This window comes from Parus major, chromosome 2 (genome assembly GCF_001522545.3).
Source record: "Parus major isolate Abel chromosome 2, Parus_major1.1, whole genome shotgun sequence".
In the NCBI taxonomy this organism is placed as follows: domain Eukaryota; kingdom Metazoa; phylum Chordata; class Aves; order Passeriformes; family Paridae; genus Parus; species Parus major.
The window spans coordinates 143,032,815-143,057,586 of record NC_031769.1 but is presented as its reverse complement, the minus strand read 5'-3'; the positions used below and the strand labels follow the sequence as shown (position 1 = coordinate 143,057,586).

Genomic DNA, 24,772 nt, shown 5'->3' with positions numbered 1-24,772 from the left:
CAGCCTTCATGATGTCTTACGTGTGAGACACCAAAGCAGAGCTTCCTCAGCTGAGTACTTCTGTCTGAAGATCCAATACTGCTGGAAAGGGAGAGAATAGTTCTGGTCACTCTGTATCTGCCTGTTGTCCATTAGGTAGAAAAGATCCTTTGTGGAATCTGAGATACAAACAAAGAATCCCACAAAAAAAATTAACTACGATCTGGAATGAATTAAATTTATTTATATATAAAATTCTGCCTTTCACAGCAAAACAGCTGCAATCATTTTGTCAAGCTAGAATACACCAAAGCCTGCTTTTAATAACAGAATTGTTTACCCACAGTGACTCTCCTGTAGGGAGTTCCTCCTCACTGAGCTGCACTGCACAAAATAGCACTGCCAGACTATTTCCAACATCCAAAAAATGGATGAAAATTCCTGCCCCTAGAAATTAGAGGGTTTGCTCTGCTCTGTCATGCAACACAATATCCTAACAGTAAAGTATGAGGATTCAGAGGATGTTTGCAATTCCTTAATCAATGTAGCTTTGTTAATTCAAAATACTGCAGTTTCCTTATATTCCCTTGAGAAACTTTTACATCTCTCAGTCTTAAAAAGTTTTCCTGTATTAAAAGCTTAATATCTATTTCAGTCATTTAAGCTCATTTCTCTGAATTTATGCTCCCACAGACCACATCAAATAACTCATTTCTGTCACTGCCTGTGACCTTTAGACGTGTGAAATGATTTATACCTCCTGAGCTCCCTCTGAAATAATCAGTCACAGCTATTTTCTTGTTTCCAAGTTTATCCCCTTAAATAAGGATCCAGTATTAAAAGAAATGGACATTCTTCACATCTCTTACAAATTTCTTCACAAACACTTTCACATTTATCAAATGTCATCAGCAGGTCTCATCCCCAGTTCCAAGACTGTGAGACACTGTGTTACTTAATCTTACATGCAGTGAAGAAACAAGACAATAATGAAAACAAGAAGTAAAGACATGCTGATGATTGCTGTTGATGTGCTGAAGCACCCACTGACATGCTGAAAATGCAGCTTTGCATTTCCTATCAGAAACTAGAAAAGGTATGTTACCCTGTGCTTCACAAATGATTAACAAGTCATAATAGCTCTGTAGACATTTTCCCAGATGTATTCATGCCTTCCTAAAAAAGGTAACCTATAATTCCTGTTACCTCTCAAGTCATAACTTCAACCTTCAGTTTCTCTTAAACAGCTGGTGTCAAGACTAAGATTTAGAGATGGAGGTAAAAACTGCATTCCTTGAATTACTGCAGGTTTTAATGATGTCATCAGCCCCAGCAAGGTAAATGAAGAACCCTGAGGGCTGTACTCATGTCTTGGCAGATAAATGCAAGATAATTCAATCACCATAGTATTGCATTTTTTTCTCTCTCTTTTTAAGACTAGACTTTAAAATACCCCTAACTGTAAAGGAGTTCTGCTAGGTAAATGGGCATTTTTAGTTTTTAAATTAGTTTAGTTTACTTTCCTTTCAAATTCCATATGCAAAATCAGCAATTTACTTCCTTTCAGGGTTTTGCACATATTAAATCATGTGCTCAGACATTCATCAAGACCCCTCAGCAAAGATTATAATTCATTAAAAATGAATCAAGGTGCTCTCAGCAAACTCTACTGCTCAGTTTCTCTTAGGATTATGGTGCTGAAGGCCCAAATGAACTCCAGTAACCTCCTACAAATTATTTTGGACCTATATATGACTTCATATAGCAAAGAACAAGCCCTGGAATAACAAAGGAACTAAGAGAAGTTCACAGGTTCCTCACTGTCATCATGCATGGAAGAAAGATTTGTGATTGCAGTTTCATCCTGGGTTTCTCTACAGCCCATATTTTCAATCATACTGTCAGTAACAATAAGGATACCCAGGTACCCAGGCCAAGGATTTCATTCCTGGGTTTATGTGAATTTTTTTCTCAGACAAGTAATATTTCCTGTGTCTCAGTAAGTCTGAAAGAACAAGTTTCACATTGAACATTTTAACACTTTCATTTCCAGCCTGGCCTGGCAAGGTAAAAATCATAAAGCCTACATTTTAGACATCTTTCTCAAAACCTGTATCAGACATCCTATTTCAGAGAAATCCTCTGGCCTTTACAATACCTATAACATAATATATATATATAAAAATATATATATGTACATATATGATATTTTCTGGTTAAATTCTGCACCCCCTCTCTGCTCTCTTCTGTTGCCTGCTCTGTCTGCTGTTGCTCCAATACCTGATAACATGAGATCATCCTTTGTTTTCAAAGCAGCAGCCTCACACAAAGAGGTTTCCATCCGGGTGACCATATCAGAGTCTGGAATGAAACAGGAGTCAAAGAGAGGAGTAATTCCCTTTACCTTTCTTTCACAAGACAAGATAATCCTCAGTTCCCAAAACTGAACAAACATATAAAGTGCAGCACTTAGGAAAATTCCTTTGGTAGTTCCTCCAAACGTTGAATCAAGAAAAAGTAAAACCATCTGTGTAGAGCTCTGGGGAACACCTAAACCAAAATGCATTGTTTGGATGACAAAAGTAAATGCAATATCCACAGTCACTCTGCATTCAGCATCAGCTCTGAAGGCTTTGTGGACTTATAAAGCATTATTAGAAATCATTTGTGCAGGTCCTGCCATGTACATGGTGAGATTCAGAAAATAAAAAAATACAGTTATTCTGCTAACAAATATAACCCATGTAATTAGGCATAAAGTGCCAAATTATTATGGTACTTGGACACTGATGGGACAAAGGCAGGTGTCTTCATGATATCATTTTCAAGGGTATTAAAAGTTATAAATTATGTTCTCAGACACAAGAGTTTACCCAAATTTCATGAAACTGGCAGTAGAAGAATTACTCCAGATTACACATCCCTGTCAAAATAGGCTTCTGAGTTGTATCTTAATTTGGATACCATGGAATGAAGTGACAATGACATTTCCATTATAGAATAGACATCTGCCACACCCTACAGTTCACCATAAGTTTTTGTAATAAATTTTGTGAGATAACTTACCTCTCCACAGGTAAATTTCCTGAAAGGTAGTGAAATTTCTTCCTGCCTCTTCCATCAACTGAGAAGCTAGTAAAGAAAAAATTTTGTTAGAATAGCTGTTTAAATTAACCATATTTTTAAAATGCTCAGTAATTGCATAGAAAACACATCACTAAACTATGCATCACAATACACAAGTCTAAGGAAGAAGATCCCAGGTGTCACAGGGCTAGTCTGGATTCAGGGTGCCAAACTTTACTCACTTTCCTATTATTGCTTTTACCATGTAGGTCTGGGCATATCCCTTTTTATCTTTGCTCCAGACTTTGTCTTTTCTTCAGATTATTATCTTGGATCTGCCTGAATTAAATGATGCAATTATTACAGAGTGACATATTAAACAAAGTCTCATCTTTTATTAATGTTCATGTGGCAAAATGTTAGATCTATCTACCATCTATCTAGCAATGCATCCAGTCAGAGAATTCTTCTCTTGTGATATAGATTTACTTGAAAAAAGCATTGGAGTACAAGAGCAGGCTGGTGAATAAGACAGAGTCTATACAACAATTAAAGGGAACTAAAGTAAATTGAGGTAATTCACTGACATACTTCCACTGAACACTTGTCCTCCCAGAGTGAAGGAAAACCTCTTCTCCTTCTCATCATAGCTCACACCATTGCACATCCCACCCATGGCTGAGGTGGGTGTTGGACTCCAGCCTTTGGCATTGCAGATCAGCACATCTGGGGAGCTCAGCAAACTGCACAGAATGGTTCCTAGGGGCAGGAAAAGACACAGCTGCATCACTGCACTAATGCTTTGCACTTACCCAAGCCCCCAGTACTTCCTCTGGGTGCCAACTGAACCTGTGTCACTGAGAGAGTCCCTTCACTATTGCTACCAAAAAAACAAACAACCCAAATAAACAAATTAGAATCATGTGTTCAAATTTGAGTGCTAAGGTTAACTACTCATACCCAATCTAAACATTTGTAGCCTGTTCTTCAGAGATTTCAGGCACATGCTATTATCACCTAATAAAACATTAGTATTGTCTGATAATACCCAACAATGTTCTCAGCACCTCATAGCACCACAGAGACACATCCAATCCTTAGAAGCTCTTAAAATCTCAGGTTCTGAACAGAAAAAAAAAACCACTTATATATTTTTACTGCAGTGGTTTCCTGAACTGGTGCCTGATTTCAGTCATCCCAGGCCTGAGTGTCCCCCAGCACTGTGATGTGAGTTGGGGGACCAGAGTGTTTAAAGCCACATGTTCTGGCACCAATCTGTTACCATAACTTGTGGGCAATACTCAGCTCCTGCTTTGCACTTGGTGTCACAGCTCAGGCATTTCTAAGGTTTTACAATGCCCTCTCTTGTTTGTTTTGATGGACTGGGTATGCTACATTTTCCTTCTTTTTTCTTTCTTTTTAGAGCAAAAAAAGCCAGTCCAAATAATGCATTTACCTATAGAGCTCAGCCAAATAGTCACCCCAACCAAAGAGATATTCCCCTTTTACACTCACAAGTAGAGAGAACCCAAATTTTGATGGTAAATATATATAGAGAAATGGACTTTACAAGATCACCTAGAATATTGTGATAAAAAAAAACCAAAAAAAAACCCAAAAAAAACCCCACCCAAAATAGAAAATAATTTTCTGGAAATATTTTCTTGACAACTTTCACAGATAACTTGTGGCAGATTTTCACAGATTTTCTTAAATCTAGGATCAGTTTCCACTCCAAACTGGAGAAATGCAGCCACTAGCACATGCCTGAACTTCACAGAATCATAGAATATGCTGAGCTGGAAGAGACCCACAAGAATCATCAGGTGCAACTCCTGGCTGTTGATAGAGCTTGTCTTTAAATCTTTGAGGCATGTCATTTAGAACTTTATATTTCCTACAAGAAATGCATCTCCAAGGGGAAAGTCAATACCATGTGAGCTTGAAACTAAACTGCAAAAAATAAGGACTGGCATAAAGTGCTTGAGCTTGCTGGCAAAAAATCTGGTTGTGCCAAAGTCCCACCTCTGTCAGACTCCATCCATCCCACTACCACTTGCTGTCCTAGACAAACATCCAGACCTGGGAGATTTTAGCATTTCTGTATGCAATAATATAATTCTGTTTAGCATCATTTTTTCCTGCTCTTAAAAGGAAGCTGATTTTCATTTGCACCACAAGAATTCTGTCTGGAGGCAACCTCTTAGTTCCTGCATCAGCTGAAAGGCACCAGTTTCTGGCAACCAAGCCCTGCTATGTATGGAGAGAGATGTTTTCAGAATAGTTTATCTCATCCAGATGGAGATGTCACACACACACAGAATAGGCTGAGTTGGAGGAGACCCACAAGGATCACTGAGTCCAATTCCTGGTCCTGCACAGCACAGCCCCAGTAGTCACACCATGTTTCCAAGAGCATTGCCCAAACACTGCTGGAACTCTGTCAGGCTTATCCCTTCAAACTGTCCATTTTGTTCCAAGAGCAGGTTGCTACCTCAGGCCTTTACTGCTCCACACAGTCTTGGGCATTACTCAAACCTTCACAGCACCAAAGAAAATGTCAGTGATGTAGAGACAGGCTGCTCACACAGGTACAATGCAAAGGTGTGTGTCTGTGCCAGCAATGACTTCTACTCATTTAGCATTGGTTTCCCACTGCAGAAGCCTTTCCTGTGCAGTCAGGCAGTACCTCCATCCAGCAGGAGCTGGCTCAGGATGAATCCATCACAGCAGGAGTCCCGGCTGCACTCCTGTCTGCACAGCAGCTGAGCATCAGTCTGGGAGGTGCCAGGGAGCACCATGGAGCGGTACACGCCAGACAGAACGTTCTGGAAGCCAGTCCTCTCAAAGGCCTTGGGTCCAGAGGAGTTGAATTCCTGTCCTGGGTAGACAGAAAGGGAAAGGAGCTCAGGGGGAGCTCAAGGAATGTTTTTGAATTGTCTGCAAACTGGAGCTGGTTGAAAGATTTATGATCAAAACTCAAAGTCCTTTTCTGGTCTTTGAGTTTCAGAAGCAAGATGAGGTTATCAAATGATGTGGTGCCATTATTCCTGAGTAGCTGGTTATAATGCACTGCCAGCAAAGAGCTCCTAAACTGATCTCTGCAGTAGGGTTAGTAATATCCCACCTTCAAGCACTGTCACACTGTTAGTAACTCCCAGATAAAAATGAAACAAATTTTTCTCACTTAAAAAGTAAAATGAGTAATTTGGCCAGCATAACTGCATCTGCAATTAACGCTTCCGCTAATTAGGAAGGCATGATTCATAGAATTTTGGTTCTAGAAGACTAGAATAGATCTGGTATTAACAAGATTATGTCAATCACAAGCTACAGGGACTTGATTTATTTTCAGGTGAGACTTAGATTTTTCATTTTTTATTAATATTAATAAATAATGACTCAGAGGCTTGGACAGAAGAACAAAGAACACAGTAAGAGCAGAGAGTTTTGACTCAAATCCTGCAGCATTTGGTTATCTTGCTTCCAGTTTGGCCTGGCACTAAAAGCTGGTCACACAGTAGATGTGGTGCTATCAGCCACACTCAGGCCATGAATAAATAAACACATAAATAAATAAAATTTGTCTCATGTATTCATTAGTTCAGAGGAAATGTTTTGGGATTCATGGAGAGCAGTTTACTTCTTGCTGGTATATTACTACAACAATTCACAATGAAAAATGAAGTGAACTTAAATTATGTACAGTCTGGTCATTAATATTGCCTTATGTATTCAAATAACAAACTGCTTAGTAAAGAGAAGTCATAACAGAACAGAATAGGAAAAAACATTGGATATATTTTGAGTTTTTATGGGACTAGTTGCTGGCAAAAATCATCAGAACGGCATGCAAAAGTATTCCTAATTTCTAGGGAACAAGATATGAAAGAAATAATTTGCTGAAGCTTCTGGACTGTCACAAAATGTACAGCTCTTTAAAGTGTCCTCATAAACAAAGATGCTCCTCACATTCAGTTATGAGCCTCTACAGAAGTAGTTACCAGCTTGGACAGAGAGCCAGATTTAGGTGAGTGAATCACAACTGGTACCTCTCTTCAGATAGACCATCAGTGCATCTCCCTCTGGGCTCCTGACACGAAGCAAGCAGCTGAGGCCACTGATGCGAGTGGCAGCAGGGTTCCCCAAGACACCTTGCACCTGAGACAGAAAACAGGCAAGCAAAATAAATAAAACCTAATGGTTTCCCCTCCTAAAATACATTTTCTTTATTAAGAAACTCATGGGGAGCAGTGAGCAACACAAGGGTAATCACAGCACAACTCTATGTGGACGTTTTTTATTCTTTCTCATACAGACAATTTTTACACTATCAAACTGAGAGCTCAGTTCCTCAATGCCACATTGCTGTTTGGAGAAGTGAATAGGAAAATAGTACAGTGATAAAAGCACACAGTTCAAACCCTGGCCTAGAGGAAGGGACTCAGAAAGAGTGATTGTTTCAGGTGACCTGATTACCAACCTGGCTACTTCTAATCTGGACTATCCAGATTAACTCTCTTTTTAAATCAATCTGATATCCTTTCTGTGGGTGCTCAGCATGTTTTCGGGACAACAGTGCTGTGTGATGTTTCAACCAAGCACTGAGGTATTCAGATGTCATTTTTGGAAACATCTGTGTGTAGCTCCTTTACCAGCTTGCAGGGATTTATTGCTGCCATAGGGGTCAGGAAACAGTCTACCTTTCTTCTGTGATCTTGTCTACTTTGAACACACAGCACTGTGATAAACATATACTTTTAGATATGATCACTCTTACCAATCCAGAGGTGGTGCAGTTGAAGTTGGCCTCAGCAGCGCTGTATAATTCACAGAGCACTTCGGTACCAGCAGGAGAAACAGTTGCAAAGCCACAGTCATCTTCCCTCTCACAGCCTGAAAAAACAGGAAAGAAATTTTAGGTTTTCCAGCGCTTCATATGCAAAATGGTTGCTACAAATTCCACTGCTTACTGCCACTTATGTAGATTTCCATATGTCTATCAGACATGAATTTAATTAGCCAAGTGATCTTTAGTACTCAACTATTTTAGTAGAGTGTTAAGGATTTAAAATTGAATTAAATTAATGCAGAAAGTTGTTAATCACCCGATGATATAAACAGATGAGACAGGTCTGACCACACACCCAAATATTTAAAGTCTGCTGGATAATTTTGCCCAAGGCAGGACTCTCGAGAACCACTTTTCCAGCACATCACACCTGCCTGATACAGTAACCCCATGGCAAAGAGGCTGTGACAAATATCAGGGTGAGAGGAAGGAGGGAAACATCAAATTCTTCAGTCAGGCTGGCTGCCCCTGCAGCAATCCCCTGGCCACTGCAAGGGAGAAAGAACCAAACCCTGCAGGTTTAGGAGTGGTTGAAGATCCTTTTGCCCTTACACATTCACCATTAATTTACTCCACAGCTCTGCTCCTAGCCCAGGTGAAACACTTTCCAAATCTCTGGTATAAAATCAACCAATTTAGATCAAAAACCTCAGCTGAAATGCAAGCTGAGCTGTCTGACCTTACAGGGACTTAGGGAAGGAAAGGTTAACCCTCAACCCTCAATGAGAACTTCAGCAGTAATATTTTGTAATTGTGCTGCCGTTTACATAACTTATAAAGAAAATACAGCTGTGAGAGAGATGGAATCAAACTGGTTGGCAAAAGAGCATGATTTCCTCCCCAGGTTTGTTCTCAGGCTCTTTCAGTTCAGTGTCTTGCTTTTGGATGTCTCCATTTTCAGGGGAAGGTGCAAGAAATCTTAGTGTACTGCCAGGATGAGCTCCTGCATGAAAATCATTCTAGTAATAAAAGGCTTCATATATTCAGTTCTTAACACGAGAGGTGATTGTTCCAACTAGACCATGGCATGTGACACAAAGCCATTGATCAGTCAGAATTTTAGTATGCACCTTAGAAACAGAACATCTATATTATTACTGCCAGAGAGTTTCTACTTTGAACATATCCCTACTTTCACAGCCCAAGCTTTAGCAGACACAAGGTGAGACTGACTCAAAGCACCCTGAGAGCAGTGTGGTGATTCTTCTGGGTGTCAGATGATTCTGAACCAACTTAAACCAGATGCAATATAGTATATAAACTGCAAGACTTGGCAGAAGAATATCTCTGAACTCCTTATAATACCCTTCTGACATTAGCAAGGATGATTATTCCTATTTTTTGTGCCAATCAGGTAATTTGTGAAGAGGTAAAAGCTTGCTTTTCATATGTCCTGAACATCTAATCCTTCTTTTGTCTGCACATCTGCACAGTCTGATGAATGTTTCCTGGCTTAAATCTGTTCTCATTTGTATTGCAAACTACATAAACCAGCTTTAAAGTCAGATGACTTGTCTGAAGTAGTATATAAAGCCAGAAGATTTCTTTCTGAAAGAAATATCAAGCTCTTCCCTGAATCAAGGTCACCAAAAGTTGTAAATATCTTGCAGTGAATTGGTGCTGAACTGCAGAACACACAGTGCATCCAGGAACTTAACTACAAACTCATCATATGAAAATATTATTATTTTCCACAATTGTTAGTGTCATCTCTACAGCTTTCCTCCGTTTTCTCACCTGAAATGCACTGAAAATATGTACTTTGCAGGTCTCCCCCAATTGACTGAGATTGAAGAATTTGAGCTTCTTCTGATCCATAAATCAGGTTGGAGGCAGCAACTCTTTCAAATTTTCTGAGCACTAAAAAAGACAACAAAAAACCACAACCAACTTGTATTATCAGTTCCCATGCTGAAAACAAAGACTTTAGGTAGAAATGAAGCTTGAATTCTGTGAGGAGAGAGGTTTGCTCATTAAATGAGGTACCATAACCTCACAGATAATGCAGGAGACAGCTGGCGTGAGGGTAGAATTTCTGCTTTGAAATAAAAAGTGTCACAAGATGTTTTAAAAAACAGTTAGCCAGGAGTGGGCTGGGATTTTACTTTCCAGTGAGGCTTCTCTTCCAGCAGCAGACCTGCCATCTCTCATTACTTGTTCATGGCATCAAACCAACTATTGAGTCAAAGGGGGAACCAACTTTCTCCAAATCAGTCACAGAAACAAGAGACAGCTCCAACAGTACTCAGTTAGACAGGAAACCCAGGAACACAAGAGCCTGATCTCCACTGACTTCAGGCCCAAGGCTATATGCAAGGTAGTGTGTCTTTCATGCTGTTATAGACTGTCACTGTACTGACCAAACCCTTTTATCTGCTCCCCCTGCACTGGATCCGCTCACCCGTGTGCGAGGAGTCCGACAAGCAGCACTGCTCACACTCTGCAAAAAGCTCACGGGGCCTGGAGATACAAACCCCAAAGGCCACTAAATGGGGTGAGAAATCTAATCCAGGCTCCAGAGGGTGTCTGTGCCCTGAAGAGGATTACAGACTGGTGAGAGGACACACAGTGCCCCCACCACCCTGCTGAGGTTGATAGCACCTGCACTCTGTGCCCACAGGATGAGGCACCAGTGCATTTCAGTGAGCACAGCACAGCATCCCTGCCCATGGCAAAGGGGTTGGAAGTAGAGGATCTTTAAGATCCCTTCCAACCCAAGCCATGCAGTGGTTAAGAGAAGAACATGGTGATTTAGCATCATCCCTTGGTGACCAAACTTCTCTAAAGGCCCCAGGTGAAGGCAGCTCCTTGCAGCCAGCACTGAGCCTAGACCTAAAAGAGGCAAAAGCAGGAGCTCTGGTGTGATCCCAGCTGTGGGAGATGTCTGCACATGGAAGAGCTGGACACTCAGCCCCTCTTTCCCCTGGGCTCATGGGGGCAGCAGTCCAGCCACAGCATGGACTCTGTCCCTGAAATGTCTGGACAAACCACGAAATAAAACTCAGGGATAAGTTCTTAAAACAATAATTTGTACTCTTACAGCAAGAGTCAGGGCTAAATCAGAAGCAAACGTCCACTGCTGTCAGGGCTGAGCCAGCAGGTGCTTTTGATAAAACCATCATTTCTGCTCAGGAAAAAACCCATATGGGTTTGTCAAATGCCTAGCACAAGAAAATCCTTGAGCTCCAGTTAGGATGGGGACAAGGAAGAAATACAGTGCAAGCAGAAGTGAAAGTTTTTTCCTTCCTAGAAATACAGGGCACAGAAATACAAGCATTAGCTAACTTCTGCACAAAACTGAATCCCTTCTGCATCTGCAGCTGGAAGTGATGCTTGGTTAAAAGCTGCCCTCATTCCTATTCCAATATTCAATTTTTTAAAATTACACTCTAAATTTTTTTCTTTTCTTCTGATTTTTTCACCCTAATTCTGGCTTCATCCAACCCCTAAATTTCCAAGAAAATATTTTTTCTCTATTTTTCTCCCATATTATTGAATACCATTTGTATTGAATACAATAATATGGGAGAAAAGTAGACAGAAAAAGTAAAAAGTGTAATGAAACTGTAAACCTAAAACCAATGAAAAATAGTAGAAAAATTGCCTTTTTAAAATTCTTGAATATTTTTTGTTTTTAGTAAAAAGAAAGGTAAAAAAAATGCAGTCATAAAATCATTTCACAGGCTTAGTGAAGAGCAGAAATTCTCTCTCACTTATTACTAGAGCAAAGCTCTAGGTCCTTCTGTTGTTATAATTACAGAACCATAGAATGGATTAGGTTGGAAAGGACCTTCAAGATCACCTAGTCCCAACCCCCATATAATAAATGCTGAGTAATAAATGTTGAGTGGTCTAAAATATAAAAAGAGAACAATGATAACAAACAATGGCTTTTATAGCTTATTCTTCTGCATTCTTCTGTCTGAAGACTTAAAAACCAAAGACCAGGTGGACTTGTTGACCCTTCCCAACTCCCTGCCCCTTGCCAAAGCAGGATCAGCCTTCAGCCCCTCCTGTCTTGCTGTGTGTTGAATTCAATTAAGGGAGATAGTAGATGCAGGAGAAAAAGCTAAAACTGAACTTCACGTTACGCTTTCCAGAAATGAAGCATGATCTTAAAACAAATTTAAAAAAAAATTTAAAAAAATGAAATAAGTCAGAAAATTATTATTTAAAAATCCAAGCCAGAAAATAGTTTTCTCAGGTGTTCATGGGGCCCTGATCTTTTAAATGGCATCCTTGACCATGGCTGTGGTGCTGGAACAAGATGGTCTTTAAGGTCCCTTCCAACACAAACCATTCTGTGATTCTATGACACATTGTTGCTGTGTTTTTAAAGAGTCATAAACGAACTTTCAACAGTCATAAATATCTGTAGTGACATCTTCTAGCATGACCCACAAAACCAAGCACAAATATCTACAACTGCTCCATCCTGGACAGAGTCAGAAATGTTCAAGCAGGAAGACTCACGGTAACAGGAGAATTCATATCCTGAGTTCTCTCTGCAGAGAAATATCACAACTACCCCGTGACTGAGAGCAACAGAGGCTTTCACCTCATGTTCACTGTGATCAGTCCCTGAGTATGCTCAGAGGAATAAAAAAAGAGTTATTTTAACTGGGGTACTTTTGCAACAACCTCTTCACAGCTGAGGGCTTTACTTCTCACACTCCTTCCACTGATCACACTTGTCATAAGACATTGTCTAATTCAAAGCACACCATGACATCAGTTCCTAAACAGAACATTCCATTAAATTCAATACCAATCATATGATGAGCATATACAAACTTCTGGGAAAAAGCAAAAGCTTTGAGGCTAAGAGTAATTAGACCTTACTGCAGGCAGTCTGGGGACTGTTTGATAGATGACATTCTTTGCTTTTTAAGTTTTTCATCCTTGAAAGTCAACATTTTGCAGCTGTATTCAAGCAGAAGTAACCTCCTCCAGCCTGCAAGGATGTCCTCCCCAAGTCAGATACCTTACAGCAGGAGCCCAGAGGTGATGTTATGTTGTAGCTATGAGGTCATTGCTGAAAATAGTCTATTTCCCATGAATACACAGATGAGGGATAATTTTACAAATAAATTATTAATATTGCTTCTTTCTCATTAGCCCTCCCATTATTCTTTTGGGTTTCCAAGCAGAGAGCACAAGGTCAGCACACATGAAAAGCTGCCAGCCCTCTGAGAGCCCAGGAAACCTGCTCCTCTCTCTTCCCTTACCAGAAATAACTTCCCCAGTGGAGTCAAGAAATGCAGAACTAAGGAGGAACATGGCTTGAGGCAGAGGCCACAAGTATGGGGAAGTGAGTAACTATGGGACAGTGAGTCTCCATCCATCCATTCATCATCCCTGTGGGGTGATTAGTCTCTTTATAAGGAAGTTCCACCCATGTGGGGTCAAATCATATCCAAAATATCCCTCTGCCACTTACCCAAGCACTGGTCATCTGTCAGGAGATCCTCTGTTTGGGTCCAGTCCAGGGCTGCTCCAAAGCTGTCGACACAGAGGGATTTCCTGGTGTCAGGGTCCTGCTGGGCAGGTCTGTACTGGCCATCTTCATCACACTGCAGGCCCTGCTCATTGCTCTGGCAGGATGTCACACCTGGTACCAGAGCAAGGGAAGGAAAAAAGGCACTTTGAAAATGCTGTCAATGGGTTTCACAAAATTCAGAAGCTGAACAGGACTTCTGGAGGTTGTAAGGTCAGAGCCCCCTGCTCAGGCAGGGCCACCTAGAGCTGGCAGCCCAGGGCCATCTCCAGATGGCTTTTACCCATCTCCAAGGACTCCACAACCTCCCTGGGCAACCTGAGCCAGTGCTTGGTTGTCCTCAGAGCAAAAACATTTTCTGATGTTCAGAAGGAACCTCCTGTGCAGCCACTGGTCCTGCCAGTGCAGTAGGACAATGTTTCAGTGCTGTGGGACTGAAAAGTTCCCTTAGCTTAATTTTCAGTGAAGTCTCTGCTGTGCTAAGATTTGCAGAGCATTTCATGCTCTGAAGCATGGTAGTCTGCAGCTAACACTGCTTTGCTGCTGCTTCAATTTCTGTTTCAAACAGTTTTTGGATTCTCTGTCATGCATCAAATCTCTGTTGATGTATTTCCAGTACTGTAAAGCAAAGTACAGAGGAGGAACTGTACAGTCATACAGGTTTGTTCAGTGACTGCTGCAGTGACTGTGCAATGTTGTGAGCAATGAGAAGAGCTATCACACCAATTAATTCAGAAACACTCCTCAGGCTCTGTGAGGAGACAGCAAGGAATGAAAGAAAGTAGGAAGGTAATGTGTAACCTGGCCTTTGGGAGAGGGCTGGCACCGAGGTGCAGCACAAAGGTAAAATGGACACCTGGCAGGGAACAGATTTAGTAAAGAAAATTTCAAGTTTTTTAAGCTCTAAGGAAAAAACTCTTAAGGCACTACCTTCCCAGAGAACCCACATGGAAAAGAATGATAACTGTAGGCAAAAGCTAATTGATGTTTGGATACATTACAATGAAATTGGGAGGTTTATCCCACCTAAGAGAACAAATAGGTTGAAAGAGAACAAAGTAGACCATATACTCAATGGCACTCCCCAAGAAGCCCATTCTTGGTACTCTGATTTATATCTTATTTTATATAAGGTAATTCTGTAGACAAAACTAAATTTGGACCTAATAACTGATTTTCTGTATAGAACTGCATGAAAAAAACAAATCATTTCAGCTGAATCCACCAGCTTTAGTGAACATTTCAATAGTTGCTTTCTGGCAAGTGTTTGTATTTGCAGGGAAAGAGCTGCACAAAACCAACTTATTTTAGTGTTCATGAGAGTGACAATAAATGAGCTTCATAACAAGATTGTTACTGATACTGAGCAGCCAGACATCATTCCTGAGGACAATGAACACGTCTAGAGGAACCACAACATCCTGGATGAAACTGACCACTTGTTTCTCATGCATTTTTGGTCAGAACACCAGACAGTTTGTACCTTGTAAAATGCTTTTAAATGTATGCAGAAGGGAGCATATCCATCCAAAAACCCCCAGAGGGAGGATTTAATTTAAAAATAAAAAACAACTTAGAGAGGAATAAAAAAAAAATCAGATATTTGAAGCCAGAAAATAAAGGTTATGGGAAAAATTAGTTCAACTTACAGTGATCAGAACTGATTGCCCCATAGGAGTTGGTAGTTTTGCCCACAGGACACTTGATACAGGAGGAATGTCCTGTCTGATACTGATAGTAGCCAAGAGGGCAGGGAATGCATTCATCGTCCTGGAAATAACTGCCTGGAGGACAAACAACTGCAAAGAGAACAATCACCTTATTACTCATCTGGAATTCAACCAGTGCTGGCATTTGCACACATATGTGTGCGTATATATCTATAAATATATATACACACACACAGAATGTATACATATATATTTTTTTAAATGCTGATAGGTTTGCCATAGGCTTCAAGCTCTTAATATATGTATTTCTAAGTGGTATAAACAAAGTAAGCACTCCTTAAGTGACCATGAAACTCATCAATGACAGGAATACAGCCTGTGATATGTTTTCTTATATCACCCAAAATCTCTTCTTGAATCAGAGCACATGAAGCAATTTGGAAATGCCAATTCCAGGCCTGATTTCCAACTATCAAATCAATTTGTAATAAGGTAATGCAGGTGGATGAGTTGTGAAAGAAAACAAAGGAAGACAAGCTACAAAAAAGAGTAACTTCTAAGGCTACAAACACAAACAGGAAGGCTCTGAGGAGCAGAAACTCCAAAACCATCATACAGAAATCCACCATATGGTAAAACTTTTATTCAGAATTCCTGGTAAAGAAATTTTTGTCAAGCACTTCCAAACTAAACAGTAATGGCTGGATTAAAAGTCACTATTTATGCACATGACAACCAAAACACAAAACAAAAAGGTGTTCTTAGTGATGTTCTTAGTCTGTATCTATAATTTTCAAAACAATCAGGAGCAATATTTCCAGCTGACCTGTTGCATATTACAGAGAAAATTCTTTGTCTTCTGGGATACCATGGAATACTGTCTTTCCCTCCAGAGCATTCAAATGAACATTAAAGCAGAAGAGTCACAGACATATTTGCAGGACAATACCCCTGCTTGTTATTTCACAGCTGCTTCCCAGATGTAGATTTCCTTCAAAACACTATCAAATGTATATTTTGGGACTTTGACAAGGTGCAAATCTTTATTTCTGTTCTTGCCCTGCATCCTGACAGAAGTTTAAGCTTCCACAAGAGAGAAAGAGTAATGGAATATTGGCCATTCTCACTACAACCCACATGATGAATTACTGTTCTGGCCAATACACCAGAATGCAAATGAATTTAGCTCATGGGACCACCTAAATTATAATAGACTAAAAAGACAGCTAGTAGGAAAATTATCATATCTTCCTTCATCTTGTAAATAGTCCAGTGGGAAGGTCTGGGAGGATACAACTGTGAGACTGAAATTTTCCTCTTAGTACACATCAAGACAATTACTCTGGGTAAAACACATACCTAAAATCAATTACAGAATGCAAAAAGTCCTGGATCAGTGAGAATTCTACTTTCAAAAACCCATCATCTAATACACAAGAGTGTCTGATGTGTTTCAAAGACAATTTCCAACACATGCAAAAAGCATAATACTCATTGAACAGCAGAAATCAAAGTGAAATGAGAAATACATGCCTAAATTGAAGACAAAATGCAATGAAGAGGATAATTAAGCAATTAAAGTTTAAAAAGAAACAAGTTAAGCTTTTGAAAGCATTCTTCTGGCTTTTTGTAGTTTTAGTTACAATGTGAAAGAAACATCCCTGTCTCCTATCACATTTTGAGTGAAAATTGCCTTTTGTCTCACATATTGGATTGACAAAAGAAAACAAAGAACAGTAAAAAATGTTGATGCAGAATCACATTTTCTAGACTCTATAACCCTTGGAGGGACCTATCACTTCAGCAGAGGCCACGCTGACACCATCACATGTAGGTTCAGTTTGACCCTACAGGTGAGACAAACTATTTTATTGTACTTCGTTCAAGCATTATCATGAATACATTTTAAAAACATGAGAAACTAGAGAACAACTTTCAACCAAAATCTCAGAGCTATGTATTACCAGTGGGACCAAACTCTGTAACCTTAAAAGAGGAAAAGATAAATTAAAATAATATAGAAACAACAACAACAACAACAAAAATCATTCATTTGGGTTATGTTGTGTTTAAGAAACTCTGACAGAATTGTCAAGCATTTTAAATAAAAAGAACCAGCATAATATAGTAAGACATAGCTAATTTACAAACTTTAGCTTTTCTCCTGAAATAAATGGGGGAGGAAGGTTATGTTCCTAAAGTCCTCCTGGACAGTTTCCAACTCTCTTAGTTTTAAATCACACCTTAGCAAAAGAAAGTGCTTCTTCTACTATTAAAATTTAGCTAAAATAATATTGTTACCCCCAACTCTTAAGGAATTGTACCAAAGATATGACATAACTCAGTGTAAGGCTGAGACTAAGAAAAAATGTTGTATTAGAAAAACTAGCATATGATAAATATTACCCATTTTACAGGCAGGAAAGCATGAAACAACACAACAATAGATGAAAACCTAAATAAACAGAGGACTGTAAGGAAAATACAAGAGATGAAGAGGCTTGTATAAGGTTGCATTTCATAGGTGAATATATTAAGTGTTGACAACATCAGAAACCTGTTGTTACTCAGCTGACCATGCTTCCTGAAGGAAAAGCAATGACATTGACAGTGAAATAAAACCAAAACAATAAAAAAAAAGATCAGGATCTGAAAACACAATTTGCATTTCAAGAACAAGGCAGAAGAGGAAAGAGAAGAGAATAAAGAATCTCTGCCACCCTCAAATAACTTTGTAATCTGTAATCACAGGTGATGCTCCTTACTAATTGTCCCTATTATTAGTGGGGAAACAGACTGAGACAGGATGAATGAGTAGGATATATCCATACATATTAGAAGAACTATAACCTGAATTCCTAAGTTTTCTGTTCAGAATAAAATAAGCAGTCCTGCAACACAAACCAGTGTCTAGCAGCAGGTACCTATGACAGCTTAGATTATGAAATCTCTGTCAAATCTGCAGCAGAAACTGTCTCCTTTCCATATATCTGTGATGTCTGTTTTACTGAGTGACATTTTCCACAGCTAGCTGGTTCAAATATGTATGAATTAACTCACAAGGCAAGATAATTCAGTGCTTCCTAGAGGCCTTTATGCCTGGAGGCAGTACTCAGCAGAAAGATCCAGTTTTTTTAAGTTCTGCTCTAAGGGATGGATTCTACTTAAAAAATAATGATACCTTTAAGCAACACAACACTACATCTTGTTCAGTAGCTGCAAGTTGTTATGGACTCTGGACTCAGCAGGAATTAATTTTTTTCTGCATATGTTTAAATAACCCAGATCTGAAGTGTTTCAGACTGGAGATGAACCTGCAGCCAATTTACCCTTATAGATCCAGGCTGGAAACTGCAGCAGTTCAAAAGTGGTTCATCACTTGAGTACCTTACCCAGGCTTTAGGAAACTCTATGGACTTAAAGAGAAACATCACACCAAGTAGGGAGATAAGTTTTTTTCACATATTCTGATTTGCTTCATAACAGTGAAGTGATGAAATTTGCTTCATAACAATGAAGATTTGAAAATGTTCCCAACACTGGAAAATTTATCCGACACCTGCTTCTGTTACTTTATAGCTACAAGTATCTCTCCTCTATTCCCTGGATAATAAAAAGGCTAGATATAGTGAATACCTCCAAAACTCCATAAATGACACATGGACTCATTGAGGACAACTGGGCCAACAAGAACAAGCAGGATCTGAAGGAAGGCTGGTGTTGACAGAAACAGGAGTGGGGCTCTTAAGGCAAAGGCACTTTGGCAGCGTGACCTGGTACCAAGGAGAGCTTGGCACAGCCACGGGGAGCTCTGGAAAAGGCAGGTTTGGCAGCCCTAAGCAGGATGCTGGCAGAAAGGGAGCCTGTTCCAGGGAAGCAGACTAAACAGAAGGAAAGAGAAGAAAAGAGAGCAGAAGTGCAGTTAGGTCTGGGTGTTGGCCAGCACCAAAAAATCTTCCATCTGAGCTGGCTGGACTTGGACCAGGAATTCACAATGTCAGGACTTTTGGTATTTCTTCATCTAGGTTTCTATTCCAGGTAATCCATCATTATCTGAAGCTCTGGCTACATTATCTTTGTGAAATCTTCTTATTAATGACCACATGCATTACAGAAAGACCTTCTATTACCAGACAGATCTAAAATGCTAACAAAAATCTCAAAAATTTTATATACAATGCCAGTGCCATGATGTCTATTTCCAAATCATTGGTTCACAAGCACGGAATAGTAAACAAAGAACTAATTCCCATCTCTCCTACTCACATCGGTGCCTCACACCTTTCAAATATGAACCTTACACACAAGGTCACTGATGACTTTCTAATTTCAGCTTTATACTGACTCCTGACAACATCTAAGAATGGAAAGCTAGAAATGAGACATACCACATCCTTGTGAATTAGGGCCTGCTTTCCCAGGAGATGAAATTCTTCGAAACCCACTTCTGCATCCGAGCTGCACACGGGGAGACAGATCAAACTCTTCATCCCGGGGAAAATCAATGACAGAATCTGCTAGGAACTGCTTGGAATCCAAATGCAGAAGAAAAACACCATCCTTAATCTCATTTATAAATGCTCCAATGAGATTTTCCCCAACAATTGCATTTTCTAAAGAGGGAAAAAAAATACAATAAAATAGCATGAAAGACATTTCCATAACACAGGAATGGATAAGCACACAGAAACTGATGGAGTTAAAAACAGAGGCAGATGCAGAAATACAAGCATGTTAATGAACAGGAGACCGTAATGAATCTGTACAGCGTCTATAAAATTATAGCCTTACTTAACTCACCCTGTTTAATTCACCCAAAGACACCTCAAACAGAAGACCCCAAAGCTGCCTTTGCAGGTAATAGAAGGTGGAACATAATGGGACAATTTACATTATACAAAGAGAGCAGGTTCTGCTCTGAAACCATCCAATCATTCCCACATAAAGCCACTTTTGTACTACAGGGAATTTATAGTGTGGGGAGGGTCAAAAAGGCAATGCCTTCAAAGAGGAACACTTTCAAAAGAAAAGTTGAATATAAAACCAAACACATCTCTACTTTGATTCACTTTCTTCAAACTTCTTGAATATTCACAGGGGCAATGGAATATTAGATAAAATATATCAGATTATCAGATTAGATATATTTAGATTAGATATAAGGAGGAAGTTTTTTACAGTGATGGTGGTGAAACACTTTACCAAGTTGCCCAGAGAGGCAGTAGGTGCCCCTCCCCTGAAAATGTTCAAGGTCAAATTGGAAGTGACTCTGAGGAACCTAGCTGAGTTGAAGATGTCTCTGCCCATGGCAGGGGTGTTGGAATAGGTGACCTTTAAAGGTCCCTTCCAAACCAAACCATTCTGTCATTCTGTGGTTTGTGTTCCCCTTAGAATATAGAACAACTGAATGGATGTAAACAATATCAAATTCTATTGCCAGGAACTACAGGACCACTGCAGCTGCCATCTGTGTCCTGAAGGACTTTGAATTCAGTTCTGACCAAGCAGAATTGCTGTAGGACACGTATCTCCAAGCCCCAAAGTTAGAAGGACACATGCAGGCAGAGCTGTTTCTGTTTAGTGCTGGGAACACCATTTCAAAGCAGTAAAACTGGAGAAAAGTCACACAGAATCACCAAGGTTGGGAGACACCTGCAAGATAATCTAGTCCAAACACCAACCCAGCAGCAGCATAATCACCCCACATGAGATCCTCAAGTGACACATCCAGATGCCCCCTGAACATTGCCCATGGCTCCACCACTTGCCTGGCCAGGTTATTCTAATGCCTGACCATTCTCTCAATGAAAACATTTCTAATATCTAATCTGAACCTCCCCTGGGACACCCTGAGCCCATTTCCTCTTTTCTGTCACTTGAGACCTGGGAGAAGGGAATGATCCCCACCTCCCTTCAGGCAACTGTAGAGAGCAAAACGATCTCCTCTTTTCTCCAGGCTAAAGAGCCCCAGCTCCCTCAACTGCTCTGCATCAGACTTGAGCTCCAGACCCTTCCCCAGCTCCATTGCCCAACTCTGGACACATTCTAGAACCTCAATGTCCTTTTTGAAGTGAGGGGTCTGAAAATGAACACAGGATTCAAGATTCAGCATTCACCAGTGCTGAGTATGGGGGACAGTCACAGTCCTGGTCCTGCTGGCCACACAATTCTTGATACAGGCCACTATTCTCTATATGCCTACAGAGGGCATTTGAACTTGGGATATATTCTTAATAGCTTTTATTTTGAAGGAAAATACTGACTGCTTTAGAAGAAGTTCCTTACACCATCCCTAACTCTTGTGGAAACCACAGTAAATATCTGCCAGTCAGCAGTCTCTGTACAGTTGCTCTAGTATATCAGAAGTAAGGATCATTCCTTAGTGTCAAAGATAATGCAACTAATAGAAAAAAAGGGAAAAGGGCAAAAAAAAGTCAAAAAATAAGTTGGAAGAAATCAGGTAAGTTTTTGACAATGTGTGAATTGTGTTTCTCTGAATACAATGAATAAAATCACTTTTCCACCACTGAGGACTTATCTAATGGAAATTAACATCTGGGACATGTTCATGCCCAATAAAGTTCAGATCATGCCCAATAAAGTAATTTTCAATCCTAGTTACAGCAGCTGGGAGAGGCAGTCCTATCTGAAAGAAACATTTAATTATAGCTTCTTTCCATTGTGTGGCCACAGCCTGAGAAGGGAAATATATCAACACTAAAAGCTCAAAAACACAATGCTAGTGTTATAAAGTTGGAAACAAAATGATTAAAAGAAAATCAGGTTTAAGCCACAGAAACATCAGAGAAATAAAAGTTACCAATATCATGTAAGTCAGGGAGAGAAGCTGTTGGGATGTTTTCCAGCTGAGTCCTCCAGGTGATGTTCACTCCCAGGCGATCCACGCTCAGGCATTCGACATAGACAGTGGAATCATCACACATGGAAACTGAACCAGTTTTTCCAAATGCATTTACCTTGAATTCAGAATTAAGTGAAATCACAGTTAGTCAACCTGAGGACTTCCTTGTTCTTGCCTTGCTCTAATCATTTGCACTGTACTATACTCAAACACTGTCAAAAGGGGCTGCACAACCAGAAGCAAGAAAATAGAATTTTAGTAAGCCATATGCTCACTGTAAGCACAGTCAAAATATTCTCTCCCATTGAAACTAATTTTTAACAAATATTGGGCCAGTGTGATATGACTTTTATGACTGGAACTAAACTGATCTGATGATGTGGTGTGAGACTAAACCTCTTATTTTCCCACTCATCCATATGAGATTGCTGCCAGTCCTGACAGATTTTGTGACATATTCCATTCTTCCACATTTCTCAAACAGACAAAGGTCTATGCTGTGTCTCACTTTTTTAAATTTTTGATGTGACACAGAGCCCAACCAAAGAAAACCAAACCAAACCAAACCAACAAAATCCACCGACAATGGAAGATAAGGAATTTAAATTACCTGGAGGTGACATAAACCACGAGCCTTCAATTCATCTAAAATAAAAATCTGGAATGCCTGGAGTATTCCAGAGTAGTCAGAACTGCAAGTCTTCTCAGGAGGCAGGCGTAGTTGAAAGTGTGTTTGAGCTTGGACTGTCTGAAATAATTGGAGCTCTAAAAATGAAGTAGAGATGGTATTTAGTAACCTCACTGATGAGGAGCCTGACCTCCAGAGTTACTTTGAGAAAAGACAACAAGCATTTCATGTTGCATCAAAAGTATCTCCCCCTTTTAGATGAAGGCAGTAGAGTTGTCAGTAAATAACAAGCAGCAAGACACAAGCTTGATAAATATAAATATTTTGCATTAGAGAAAAAAACAAGTGATAGATAATAATGAAGAGATATTTTACACTGGAGCACTAAGTCACAGATGGATAAGGACAATCTGGATCATTACTGATAATTTTTCATAAGCCTTAGCAAATAGGAAGTTCCAGAGAGTTACCTGAAAGCAGATATTATGCCAATACTTAGAAAAGAAAGACAAGAATTTTCACTTTTCTTACATGCAATCATGAAAACACTTCTATTAAAAAAGTAATTTAATGGTGAAAGCAATTAATACTAATGTAAATGGGCTTGTGGAAACCCACCTTGTCAAACTAACTGGGAATAAGTTTTAGAAGAGAATAAATTTGCAGAATAATGACATTGCCATGGACATCCACAAGATCTGTCTGAGCTTTTGACAGCGAACACAAGTGAAGCTAATCACACAAATTGATGACAAATCTGTGAGCTCATCAGTCAGAAAATCAAAATCTATTTAATCAGCTTTTAGCAATAAAAAAAATGCGTATTTCTTGTCTCCCTTGGAGTAACACTGATCCCAGGCTTCATGGAAGGTTTGTTATCCCAGGTTCAGCAGTTTTGCTGTCATTCTACCTCAAAATGGAGCTGGCTCTTATCCCACCAGTCTGGACAAGCAGCAGAGCTCTCCCTCATTCAGCTCCTCTGCAGGCCCTCCCTGCATCACAGACAAGTGTCACCTCACAGTTCCTCACCCCTCACCCCAAAAATGAGCATGAGGAAGCCTGGAGAGCACCCAAGGAGAATGGCAGCCAGGACCAGAGGACACAAACCCCTGCTTCTACCTGCAAGGCACAAAGGCCTCTCTCTGCTGAGTTTCCCAGAGAGTATTAAGGAGCTGATTTAGCCACAGTCTCTGGATATATACATAAAGAACAGGAAATATGATCCTTGAGAGTGATGGTAATTGTCCATTGGAACAAATTACTAAGTGTTTTGGTGAATTCTCCATTATTGTGACATTTGTTCAACTGCCTTCCAATGGGTTGGGAATTTTTTATTTCTCATTAAAACCATGCTCTATTCCAAACACAAATTACTGGGGGAAGTTCTTGGCTTACAGTAAACTTTACAGCAGATTGTCACACACTGTCCTCTGTCCCTACAAAGTAACTCCACTGCCATCAGGCAAACATGAAAGCTATTTCATACCATACTACAGAAACCTCACAAACACAATCACAAACAGACAAAAGTTTCAGTCTGAAATTGAAAGTTTAAAAATATTAGAGTTTGGAATAGAAAAGTTTAACCCATTCTGAAGACTGACTAATGGGTGTAACCAATTCTGGAAATTAAAAGTAGCTGCAAACTTGGCAGGAAGACCTGCATTTCTCAAAGTTCAGCACTGCTACAAATTGCTATTTTGATCAGAATGTATGCATTTTTTAAAATAATTGAAAAGACCATTAAACATTAATATCCATTTGCATGAGCTCTGAATGGACATCAAATTCTTCCAAGATTTAAAGTGCCATTTTTTTCTTGAAAGCAAAATGGTTTGAAAAATACCAGAAGTCAGCCAACAAATACAACAATAATCCTTAAGAACAGACTGCTGCAAAAAAGATGCAGAAGTAACAGTGACTTGATTATGCAAATAAACAGTCAAGTTGTGCCAAATTCAAACATCTGGTGCTCATCTGTTCTTCCAGGACTAAGCAGTTCCATCAGAATCACTTACAGTGCCAGCATCTTTTAACTAACAAGAAAAATCTGCATATAGATTGAATAGCTATTTATAGCTCTATTATTACAGTCAAGAGGGACAGTTTCTGGCACTGGGGCCAGCCAAGAGCCAGAGGTGAAGATGGCAGAGGACAGAACACATCTCCTGCACCTCAGCTTAGCCTCCCCTATAACTATGGCTGTTATTCACACTGT

The 24,772-nt window shown here is 39.7% G+C and overlaps 1 protein-coding gene across 1 annotated transcript in view; it reads right to left on the bottom strand.

Moving 5' to 3' along the window:
* The window catches only part of TG (thyroglobulin), a 145,106-nt gene that overhangs the window by 94,220 nt on the left and 26,114 nt on the right, over positions 1-24,772 (bottom strand). The window contains exons 18-30 of the mRNA XM_015652915.1: positions 22,537-22,691; positions 21,885-22,041; positions 19,453-19,677; positions 15,044-15,193; positions 13,338-13,508; positions 9,635-9,757; positions 7,826-7,941; positions 7,098-7,206; positions 5,735-5,926; positions 3,637-3,804; positions 3,046-3,111; positions 2,260-2,340; positions 21-158 (exon numbers count right to left, since the gene is read on the bottom strand). Of these exons, the coding sequence (XP_015508401.1) occupies positions 21-158; positions 2,260-2,340; positions 3,046-3,111; positions 3,637-3,804; positions 5,735-5,926; positions 7,098-7,206; positions 7,826-7,941; positions 9,635-9,757; positions 13,338-13,508; positions 15,044-15,193; positions 19,453-19,677; positions 21,885-22,041; positions 22,537-22,691 (1,851 nt within the window). The remainder of the gene's footprint in view (positions 1-20; positions 159-2,259; positions 2,341-3,045; positions 3,112-3,636; positions 3,805-5,734; positions 5,927-7,097; positions 7,207-7,825; positions 7,942-9,634; positions 9,758-13,337; positions 13,509-15,043; positions 15,194-19,452; positions 19,678-21,884; positions 22,042-22,536; positions 22,692-24,772) is intronic.